Genomic DNA, 12,551 nt, shown 5'->3' on the forward strand with positions numbered 1-12,551 from the left:
GATTGGCGGAAGAGTTTGGTAGAGATTTCAAAGGTAAAATCGTTGAACTTTGACCCCCTTGGCAGACAAATTTCTGGGGGAAAACCGATTAAAAAGATTTTCCTTAATCTTAATACCCCTTTATGTCAAATCTCGAATCTGTAGACTGAAAATTGACAGAGCAGTTTGGTAGGTACACACACACAATTTCACTTTTATAGCTATATAGATAGAGGGAGCCCACCTTGGCAAATGAGGATGATTTATCAACAGTCAATGGAAGTCTTTGATAATGACTGCCTTGGCTGCACTATGCATTACCAACAACTGTGTCCCAACTGTTGTTTTCCGCCAAACATCTTAATCTAAAGTCTCTGTCATCTGCCCTGTTGCAGCAAATCTTTGGTTTTGACATGCTCCTCGCCCAGAGGAGAAGCTAGTTCATGATGCCATTCTCCTTACCTCTCTGTCTGGGTGGCACAAGCTAAGGACCTTAAAGGAAGAATTTGCTGAACTTTCACATCCACAGGTGGTCGGCCTTCAATGGTGATTGGCTGCCTTGCTCACAATCGCCATGCATTGGCCACCATCATTCGAGATGTAGTGTGGGCTTCAACCTAACCACGATGAACGCTATTGCAACTAATTATATAAAGGTTGTTCCTAAAGTAAAACCTCCTACTTTTTTAACTGAAAAAGTTGAAGAGCTACGAAAATGGAAGTGGTGGTATCACTTCTAAGCAACCTTTTATATTCAAGAATTTATTTTTCTGCATTCTCAATGCATTTAGGCCAGCGGTGAACGGCAACTGTACATGGGCATCTTGAGCGCGCTTTGTCATACAGGGGTCATTCCATAAGTAAAGCGTTTTATTTTTTTTGTTTATTTTTAACTTAAAAAGATGAGCAGCTACAAAGAAGGGAGTGGTACCATTAAAACAAGCAACCTTTTGTGCTCCAGAATTTACGTTTCTACATAGCCACCACCATTCTCAATGCACTTTTGCCAGAAATTCAATGACACATGTCCATCTCTCACACTATCAATATCTTCAATAGAGAGATGAAACTCGCATGTCATGAATGCATAAGTTCAGTCATCATAACTATACAATTTGCAATCTCCTCTAATCCATGAGGAAAGAATAAAAAAAATAGGAGGCATTACTTTTGGAACACCTCTCTAATGTGACATAAGATTTTAACCATTCCCTCTATTAATTCTCTACAAAATGTAACCATTTGTCAGGGGTTAGCGTTTAAACAATTTTACTGTGAAATCCATTTGAAATCCTTTTAATTTGTCTACCAATTTTGTTTTTGTTTGTGTTCTTGTTTTAATGTCAACTGGTTTACATGTGTATATTAGCACCCATTGGCTGAACATGTTTTGAAATATTATGTTTCAATGTATGACTTAAACATTGCCTTGAAACAGCTGTAAACGACTTTAATACCTTTGTGTGTACTTTTTCATTTGGGGGATGATTTTAAAATCATTTCAATCATCAAAACAAATGTTTAGTTTGCTTAATAATGATCATCCACCTCCGGATTAGATTATGCTTTTAAGAACTGTCCTTAAAAACGCTTATTACCATCTGGTAGCCAGAAAGTGCGTGATGACTGTTTAATTTATATGCGAAAGTGATCCCCCACTCTAAGTTCTAAAATATTGTTGTTTTTTTTTTGTTTTGTTTTTTTTGTGCTCCTAATTTCTTTAGGTTGTTTACAGGAAGAAAAAAATATCAGTAAAATCTGATTTTTATTTTTTGGTGAATTAGCAAAGGTTACATTTCTACTAGAATATAAACCCTTATTCTTTATTCAGATTCTGAGAAGTACACCGTTTCATTCAATTCTCCATTCTCTTACTGTTTTTTATTTCAATTTTGAAGTAATTTTTCTTTTTTCTTTTCTGTCTTTTCAGGATCTAAGTGCCTTTGCGATGCCTCTGCTGGAAAATGGCATGCAAGAACCAGACCTGGACAATGAGTACCGTGTTCGGAGTGGCTCTACAAGCCGCAAGCCAAACTTTCTCGGCAAAAAGGAATGTCGCCACCGCAGCAAATCCGGTGACGAGACCAAAAGCAGTTCTCCAAATTCCTCCAAAATGAGAAGTTTCTTCGGCACGTTTCGGCCACGATCAAAATCCGACGCGTCAAGTGTCAAAAAGCCAAAGAATCCCCCGATAGCCATCCCGAACGACTCCCACTTGATGGAGGATAAGCATTTAGCAATCCCAGGCGCTGTTAACAATCAAAACGACACTTCCCATTCTCCTGTGGTCAGTCCTGGTGCTTTGTCTCCGATGGGCCAGATTCTCGAGGAGCAAATGGTAGGTCGATCTCCACACAATTCTGGACCAACGACACCTGTCGGACAATTTATTAACATTTTTCGGACACGATCTAACTCAGATTCACGGACTAAACCTCATAAAAAACCTCCTCTTTTAATGCAGGTAAGGTCGGGTACCAGACTTAAATGCCGGTGCCATGATTTTTTTTTTTTTTTTTTTTTTTTTTTTTTATAAATACTGCATTTCCCATTTTTTTTTATTTAGTTCGGATCTTCAGAAAAATGTAAAAATTTTTCTTTTAATTTCCGAGTAATCCAGATTTGATACTCAATAAATATACTTGTCTGTGTGTACAATATATAAAAGTGATGATGTTAGTTTCATTTGCCAGTTCTTGCCAGAAACAAGAAAACTGGAAAGGATCGGAACCAAAAATATGTAGACAGGAATTGTCTATATTATTTAATGAAACATACTTAAAAGAAAAGAATGCTGTGTGTGCGTGTGTGTGTGTGTGTGTGGGTGGAAATATATTTCTTCAATTATATTTCACCTCTTATTTATATCAATCCTTTAATTTATCAAGCTCGGTGTAATTACAGAGCATATAACAAATAAATGACAAAAGTCTATATTCCAAATTTCAAGATGTTGACCATCTTACTGTTTATTACTTTAACTAAGTTTACATGCACGATACTTAACAGCACCTGTTTTATAGCACAAAATCATTCATTTAATTATTATATCAATCAATGAATTTATTTCGCCCTTAACTCAGAAAAAAAAAGCACTCATCAATTTAAAAAAAATAAAGATAAAGGCATATGGGCATGATTACAAATCTGAAAATTCGGAGAGAAGTTGCAGTTATTTTTTTTATTTTGTTACACCATCTTTCAATTTTCAAGTAAAGTCACCAAATTTAAATTCCCATATTAATAAATTGCATTTATTTTATATACAATAATAAACAAATATTTTATTATTTATAATTAGTCTACATATATATATGTGTGTATGTGTGTAGGATTAATATAATGCAGAGGTGCAACAGATAGACACAAACTGAAGTAAACAGAAATATAATTGTTTAATGAGTTATAGCGATTGCACATATTAATACAGTATATATATATATATATATATATATATATATAATCGTACTTTGGGGTAATTGCGCCAACTAGCTAAAAGTGCTCTTTTGGCAACCATGCATATAAAGAGCACTTTTTTTTTTTTTTAGTTGGCGCAATTACCCCAAAGTATGGTATATATATATATATATATATATGTGTTTTTTATACATACATACATACATATATATATATATATATATATATATGATCTTACATGTGTCAGTGTGATCTGATGAAAGTTTAGTATGATATATTTCGGGAATATTTTCCATCATCAGATGTGTCTTCAACATTCTGTTACACCTCTGCATTTTATTGCTTTCCATTAATTACCTTTATATACACTAAGCAATTCTTTAAGCAAATTATATTAACCGCTTATATATATTGCTGGGTACTTGGGGAAAATTTTGTTCTGATAAGATGAAATAATGCATTACAGACAAAATCTCTATTTATGTAAGATAAGATTAATTTTTTAAGTTCATAAAAATCTTTTTCAGCCACTAAATTTTGAAACCCTATATTTGGGGCATCAGGAAGTTTCATGGGATGTCTTGCTTGCTTGGCAGGCCAAGAGCAGGCTCAAAGCATTTTTTTGAATAGTGGTGATGGCGAAGTCAATTCATGATAGTCCCTGGTGTGGTATAGAATTAATAAACCAAAGCTGTTGATGTAGCTCCGTGTGGCAGGGCCTATCACTCACTTGTCTCCGTGGTGATTGGTTGTAATATAAATCTGTAGAGAAAACAGTATATTTTGATCATTTAAATAAGTATGTAATCTTTCATCTAGAGTGCTATCTAATTGTGGTTCCTTTAGCCTCCCGATATGTGTGGGAGAACTAGCAACTACTTGAATTATGTTTAACATATTCATGTACATATGCAGCGGAAAAAAAAAAAGATTGACATAAATGCAATAGAAAAATAAAATACAAACAAATAATACAAAGGAAAAGGGAAAGAGACAGACATGATAGCAACACCAGACACATGCGATATAAAAAAGGTTTCTTCAAGACCATCACTTTGAATGAGGAAATGTGACTGCCAAAATATATAAGTAAAGAAATATTGAATATGCTTTTATCATAGCTGGTGTCTTCTGGTATCAAGCGTAAATCAAATTACCAACAAAAAAAAAAAAAAACACAAAAAAACCCCCAAAGAAAACGGGTTATTAACACAACAAGTCTCTTAGAATTTCAGTAAAGCTCTCATCTCCGTCAAATAGTCTGCAACCTGTTCCTGTCCTTTGAGCCATTCAATCTGGATTTCTTCCTTTACCAACATTTCCTTTACTCTGGTCACATCAAATCACTTAAAAAATTTCACTGTCACTTACAAAATTTGATGATTTTTAAGATCTCTACCAAAGATGCGTTATCTGTTTTGCAAAGTACTTCAGGCTACTTGGATAGTCTGAAGATTTCTTGCGGCTTGACAGCTTTCAATACACCTGCATCAGCAGCTTCACTGAGTGCAAGAGTCTCTGATACAAATGCGTTTTTTATTATTCAATCAAGTTTTTTTGATGACCATCATGTAGGAGCCAGTCTGTTCAATTTATAAACAAAGATGATAAAACCCACCCTGTGAGGAACCATCCTTGAAGCTGGCATAGGTAGCATCTGAATAGCAAACCACACTCAAATCTGAAGGATTTCTCAGCAATGGAAAAGTAATGGAACCTGTCTTTGATTTTAGGTTTGTTGACTTCAAACAGTAACTTCACTTTAGGAAATTTCCGATATTACTCATCCTACACACATGAAATGATACATCAGTCGAGTCTAAGTAGATACCCACATCATTTGACATCAGTTAGTCTTTTTAAATCCCTCTTCTCTTCACTTAGCTCATCATTTTTCATTAAGGATCTTCTTTTCTTTATATCTAGTGGAGAAATAGATGACACGTAATTGTTTTGGTTTATAATGATCCTAACTTCCATTTGTCTAACGCACAATCTCAGAAATTTGAAGGTTCCATTTTCATGCATTCCAACCTTAAATATTTTATTTAATTCTGAATTCACATTTTTTTTAAATAATCATTTCCACAAAATATAAAGTCATCTACATGCATTGCCAGAATACCCATCAAGTTCTCAGATAAATCATGCCAAACAAACAGTGCATTGTCATATGTACTTACCATTCCTTTTAGTTTAGCTAATTCCTGAGTACCATGAACAGGGCACATCAGTCAATCCATAAATACATCTTTTCAGCTTCCACACTTGTGACTCTGGACATGCCTCAGATGGTGGTCTGAGAAATATTTCTCTCTCTAGCATATCACCTTGCAAAAATGCTGAGATGAAATCAAAAGTCTCCACCTGCCTATTCTTAATGGAGGCTGGTAACATTACAAGATGCATGGCTTCACGGCTGCATGTTGGAGAGTCTGTTTTAGGTTATGTGAATTTTCTTCATAGCCACATGCTACAAGACAAGCATTCATTATCTTTTGTTATCCTTAACTTTCTCTGTTATCACCCATCTTGTTGATATGCATTTTTGACCTGTTAGGGACACATTCATACACTTCATGAGTTTTCATGTTTTTTGTTTCTTTTTTCCTCTGCATCAATCGCATTTTTGCTTGTTCTTGTGAGGAAAATATGTTCATGATCTCCTTCTGTCACTTGGGGAAGTTCTCACCACTTCTCAACCTTATCTCAGTGGACACTCATTTTCTGCAGCTGCTTCTATATTCTGCCAATGGCCATAATTTCCAGATGATTTTGGTTGTGTACTCATTATATCTCCTTTTTTCCACTTATTACTTCCAATAATTTTATATTCCACTATTTTTTTTATACTCGATCTTGTAGTATTGTCTTTCAGTTCCTCCCTGTTACTATTGGAATTTCCATCATGTTGATCTTCAACTTCCTCTTCCAAGACTTCATTCATCTCATTTAAGAGAATTGTATTTTATTTATTCCTTGGCTTTCCAAGGTCTTTGTTCACCTTCATCAAATGACATGGATCCTCTTTACCCAAAATTTTGGCAGGGCCACACCCTCCTTTATAGTTTTATCTTCTATAATAAACACTGTTCCCTGCCACAAATTGTTCCTCTGCATAATGTCTTATATTAAATCACAGTGCTCTCCAAATTTTTTCACTTGATTCAGCCTAACTTTTTTTTCGCAGAATGTAAAGCATTTAAATTGATTCTAACCATATCACTGGTTGTTGCAGCACCTAATGCGGGTAGTTGGTCTATTAAAAATTGGATCCAAAAACAAGCTCATTTGGTCTATGTCCAGAATAATTCTGAATAGCATTTTTGGTACTAACAGCCCAAGCCAAAGCTATTTCTTGTTCACATTTCTCATCTTCCAATGTTTTTTTTCCATTGCTTCAGGCAATATTAAATTATGACGTTCCACAGTGCCATTACAAAATGGACTTTCAGCAGCTTTAGTACAAGTTTCAATATTCATTTTCGCGTTCATCTCTCGATGCCATCGTTATTGAATTCTCCCCCATTATCACTAAAGAAACATTTAGGAACTCCGAAATATGCTATCCACATTAAAAATGTTGCAAATAATTTCTTCATTCTCTTGGTTTTAATCAGCCTGGCTGCAGAGTACCTAGTAGATGTGTTAGTTAAGTGTAAAATCCAGCATTTGGTCTGTCTGAATTTTTTTTAAGTCCATGCAGTGTCATTAAATCGGTTTCCAAGAGCCAATGCCATCACTGTACAAAAAGAGGATTTTCCAAGCCTTAAACAAACTGAACACGAATCACAGACATCCTTAATAAGAGCCACAAAGTCCTTATCATGAAAGGCCCTACTGCCACTTACCAATGATACCAATTTCTCTTTTGGTGCATGAGCAAACTGTTTATGTAATTTCTCAGCCTTCGTTCTTTTCTCCATTCTAGAGCATTTTTTTAAGGCTTCACAATGTAACACAAAGTTTGGTGACGTTTTAGCTTGCAAAAGCATATTTGTCAATCGAAGACTATAATGTCCAGAAGTTGTCTTTTGCAATTTTATATATTTGTCTAAAATCTTACAGCTGTCACTTTTAAAATATAGTATCATGCCAGCAGTTTTCATTGATTTATGACTTAGTAACAAGGGTAAATCATTTTTGCCAATGTCAGCTTCTATGTTTGCTCTGACACCTTTTATGCCTCCTATAGTTATCGGAAATTGAACTGCTTTAATTGCCTTTACCTCCTCTCCATCACCAAAACAAAATGTTCTGTTAGATTTAAGTCTTCACTAACCACTTATCTTGGTCATTTAATGTACCAAGAAATATATTCAACCAAATTTCTCCAGTAACAGTTCTAGAACAGACAGAATCCAACACTGCCATACCCAGTGTCTCTTTTACAAGATTATACATTTTTATATTAGAATAATTTACCAATATTCAATAACAGGACTCGGAATTAATTAATGAGAGGTGTACATGGTCTGAATCCACAACAGTGTTAATATTTCTAGAACTAAAACCAGTAGTTTCTGACAAAATGCCTAATAGAACCACATTTAAAACAACGCATTGTCCTACCTTGTCTGTTTGTTGGAATTGTTTTGTTTCCTCAATAGAATTTTTGTTCCCTTTTACTTCCGTTCCGATTGAAATTTATAGTTTCAATTTCTTCCTTGTTTTGCATTCCAATGAAGAAATATCAGAAAACACTTTTTCTTTTCTTTTTTCTTTTTTTTAAAAAATATCCTTCATTGCTGGGTAAGTTAAATTCTTACATGTTGTCCTCGCTAATTTTTCGTTTACTTCTGATACATCCGCTACATTTAAAACAAAAAATGCTTGGACTCCTTTCGGAAGATAAATTCTGTATTTACATAATTTCTGGTACAAAAATTCATAAATACTTGATGGATCTTAATGAAACTAAATACACTTTATGTTGAAGGTCATAAGTTTTATTGGTTAAATTTACAAAGAAAAGTACAAATATTTATTGGTTCTATGACAGATTTTCATAAATGTTCAATATGAGTGCCGCCTGTGACTCTGCACCTGTTGAGTTGGTATTCGAGCTTGTGCCAAACTCGCTGTAGTAGTTTCCAGTACAGCTGGAAGAGAAGGTACGAAGACTAGCCCTTTCACATCACCCCAGAGGAAAAAATCACACGGAGAAAGATCAGATGGCCATTTCAGAAGCAAATTGTCTTCTTCACTACCTCGATCGATCCATCTCTGGCAGAACCTCATTGAGGTAGGCTCGTACAGTAAGCTTCCAGTGAGGTGGAGCCCCATCCTGCTGAAAAATAAAACTTTCATCTTCATTTTCTATGAGTTGATCAATTAGCCAATTTTTAAGCATTTGGCAATTTAAGTATGCATAAGCAGCCCTTTTTTCTTGAAATTTTTGGTGCCAAGTCCTAATTTGTTTTTGTAGTTGGTGCCTTCTTTGGAAAATTTTTGAAGAAGGCACGTTGCACTGTCTTCGGTGGCTTAGTCTGAGCATACTCTAACACGCAAAATGCCTTTTCTTTTAAAGTGAACAGCATTTTTTAACCTGAAAAGATAGAAATGCCAAATGTTACACACAAAATCTTGAGACGTTTTTACACAAGCTGTGAAAATTTGAGGTCATTCCAACGAAAATTGTCAAAATTATTGGCCTAAAAAATGAGGTCAAACATTTTGGAACACCCTGTATATCAAGTGGCTTCACGTCTTGTCTGGAGTGACCTCCATTCAAATAAATAAAAAAGCTATTTCTTTTATTGTGTACATAAAACTCATACCCATCCCCCTCTCATACTTATTGATCACTAAAGAATTGTTTTTTAATTCACAAATAGGTTATATAAACATATATAATTGGTTAAAAATTCTAATTACTTTTTGTAGTATATACTACTCTATATTGAGCACTTTTTTTTCTTTTCATAAACAAATATTTATATGATATGTTTGCATATTGAACAGGTAGATCTGGTAGATAATTTAAATTAATTGTACTATTATGACATGTTTTTTTCAGAATTGTTTGATCTATTTGGTGCTTCCTTTGTTGCAGCTCGTTTCACTTGTCCATCTAGTGGTCTTCATGAATTTACTGGATACTTTATTATAATACAGATTCCTATTCCAAAGAGATTTTTCTTAGAAGTTCAGTCTTGTGGAACTCTTTTCCTGCTTTTCCTATGACTTTGGTCTTTTCAAGACTAAAGCCAATAGACATCTCATTCTTTTTAGCTCCTTATATTTAGTGGCTTCATGCCTTGTCTGAAGCGACTTATATGTAAAGTTATTTGTTACTCTACATCGAACAAAAAAATTTTTTGAATGGAGTTTTATTTTTTTTTGTAAACAAATAAATGTTTATGTAATATTGTTACATATTAAACAAGTGGATTATTTTTTATATAGAAATCGCTCCAGACAAGGTCTGAAACCACTTTATGTAAAGAGTTAAAAGTACTTGGTTTTTATAAAATTAGTTATTTCTCCTTCTGCCTTGCTAAAATCACCATTTTCTCCTCGCCTCCCTTTTCTTTTTTTTCCCCCTCATATGAAATCTATCTCCGTCCCCCATCTCTGAAACTTGCCCCTTTTTTCTTTTCGTTTTTCTTTCCCCAAACAAATCGGTTATAGGCTTTTTTCTATTTTCACAATTCTTTTCTAGCTTATTTGAATTATTTCTTATATCAACTTTCTGGGAGGTGGTGACAATTTTCTTATTAACTTTGACTTGGGAACATAAACATGAAATTTTTTTTATTTTTATTTTCAATAAATCTTTCTTTTTTTTTTTTTTCTGATCAGTGCGTCATTATCAACAGGGCCTGTGAGGACAAAGGTTAAAGAGTGTTAGGTGAGACAATAAGTTAATGATCGTTAGTGGAAATTAGGTAGAATTCTATTATTTAAGGGAGCAGCTCAACAAGAACTTGTTTACATTGGACTTGAAGACAACCATGTTGTACTCAGCTATAAAACAGGTCAGCAGAACAGTTCCACAGGCAGTTCTAGGAAAGAAACTTTGTTCATGGAATTTGCATTTAGATTTAGGTACAGATAGAATGGGAGAAATTGTTGATAGTGGTTTTAGGTAGACGAGTGTTTTTGGGAAAGTTTTACAGAGGTGGTGGTGGTGGTGGTGGTGGTGGAGGTGGGAGGCTACAGATTGCAGCTTAAATGAGCACTTGCCACAAAAAATAACGATAGAGCAGAGACAGATTTGCAACATATCTTTTGCGGGAAAGAGGTTGCAGGAAGAAGAAAAAAGCATCACCTACAAAATTATGGCAGAATAGGGAGCTCCAAGCAGCTTTTTCTCAGATGCGGAGACCATTACTCCATTTTAGGAATCACTAGCAGTTCAGCCCAGCTTTGCTCGGGCCCTATGTACTGTTCATACACTTTATGTAAGATTTCAAATGTTTACAGAAAAATTTATCTGAGTAATTTCGTAGAGACTGCACAGGTCGATTTTTGTTTAACATTGACCCCAATTTTGACCCCTTAAAATTTATTATTTTGGTCTCAAATCAAAATAAAAAGTTTTGCCCATGTCCAAGTTTCCTACATCTAAAATTTCAAGTCTTTAGACTGAAATTGGTGGAGGAATTTGGTAGAATCTGCAAAAGTCAACTCTTTCAACTTTGACCTTCTTGCAGCCAAATGTTCGCCCCAAAACCGATTAAAATGCTTGCTGCATGTCTGAATACCCATTATGTATAAATTTCAAATGTTTAGACCCAAAATTGGTTGAGTAGTTTGCTAAAGATTGCAAAGGTCGAATTTTATTTTTAACTTTGACCCCCTTGGCAGCTCAAATTGTTGCCTCAAACTGATTAAAAAGCTTGCTCTATCTCTGAATACCCTTTATGTAAAATTTCAAATGTTTAGACCAGAAATTGGCTGAGTAATTTGGTAGAGATCACAGAGGTCAAATTTTTTTTAACTTGACCCCTTAACATCTATTGTTTTGGGCTCAAATCAAGTTATTAAGTTAGATCCATGTCCAAGGAACCTATATCTAAAATTTCAAGTGTTTAAACCCGAAATTCGCAGAGGAGTTTGGTAGAGTTTTCAAAGGTTAAATCGTTGAACTTTGACCCCTTTGACGGCCAAATTTCCGGCCGAAAACTGATTAAAAAGATTTTCCCAAATCTCAATACACCTTATGTCAAATCTCGAATCTCTACACCAAAAATTATTTGGTAGGGAAATGTACACACACACACACACACACACACACACACACACACACACACACACAGATTTGACAGATTTGTTTGTTGTTCTTTATGAAACTGATTTTTAATTTTAATTATAAATTATCAATCATCTCTCTCTCTCTCTCTCATATATATATATATATATATATATATATATATATATTAGTGTTGGGATGATTAATTGGATTCAAGAATCAGAAAAATCAGAATTTTTTGGGGTATTGGAATCTCATTGAAATTGAAAAAAATTGGGCCCTATTTCCAATTCCTAAAACGATTCTTTTAATTTTTTTCTTGACACTCCATAAAAATTTACAAGATCAATTTAAGAGCCAAAGAGAATAGTTAGTGAATCCCATTCTCCGGTGTAGCATTGACTTTAAGGAGTCAAATTTTTTTATTATTTATAATTATGGTAAACAAAGTAAATATTCTAAAGTTAACTTGTCTATCTCCTTATCAAACCTTTTGAAATTCTTTTTGCACATTTTTTTGCTAAACCTCCACATGCTGCCTCTCAGTTAATATTAATATTAAGATTTTTAATGCGCGGACAAGTTTGTTTGTTTTTTTTCTAGCGGCCTGATTTTGGTTGTTGTTTGGTATATATTCTCTGAAATAATTAATATTATACTGTCGTTTTTTCTATTTTAGCTCAAGTGAAAATTATAAATAAAAATCACGCAGTGAGTTTATAAAAATTTTGGATACAATACATGAAGGGAAAACATTCTACGATAGAAAATCCTCCATTCTAAATGAAATTCTACTTTTTTAGGTAATAAGCTATGAACACACTGAAAAAAAACAAACAATTCTTCTTAGAATTTACAACAAAAAGTTATAATTGCTTAATGAAAAAAAAAAAAAAGAAACAAGCACCGACAAGTTCATAAGAATGCAGTATTTATAATGTACCAAAAAAACTTTAAA

General features: G+C 34.0%; 1 protein-coding gene across 15 annotated transcripts in view; it reads left to right on the forward strand.

Moving 5' to 3' along the window:
- Nucleotides 1-12,551, forward strand: part of LOC145263693 (5'-AMP-activated protein kinase subunit gamma-1-like) — an 812,476-nt gene that overhangs the window by 562,686 nt on the left and 237,239 nt on the right. For 10 of the 15 annotated variants that reach the window (XM_080120622.1, XM_080120623.1, XM_080120624.1 and 7 more), the window contains one exon: nt 1,910-2,443. The exons of 2 other annotated variants lie outside the window; for them this stretch is intronic. In XM_080120622.1, the coding sequence (XP_079976748.1) occupies nt 1,910-2,443 (534 nt within the window). The remainder of the gene's footprint in view (nt 1-1,909; nt 2,444-12,551) is intronic. 3 more of the 15 variants (XM_080120626.1, XM_080120629.1, XM_080120634.1) reach the window with 1 other exon arrangement.

The sequence above is a fragment of the Euprymna scolopes genome, chromosome 39, assembly GCF_053919585.1.
Source record: "Euprymna scolopes isolate OS-2025 chromosome 39, ASM5391958v1, whole genome shotgun sequence".
Taxonomy (NCBI): Eukaryota; Metazoa; Mollusca; class Cephalopoda; order Sepiida; family Sepiolidae; genus Euprymna; species Euprymna scolopes.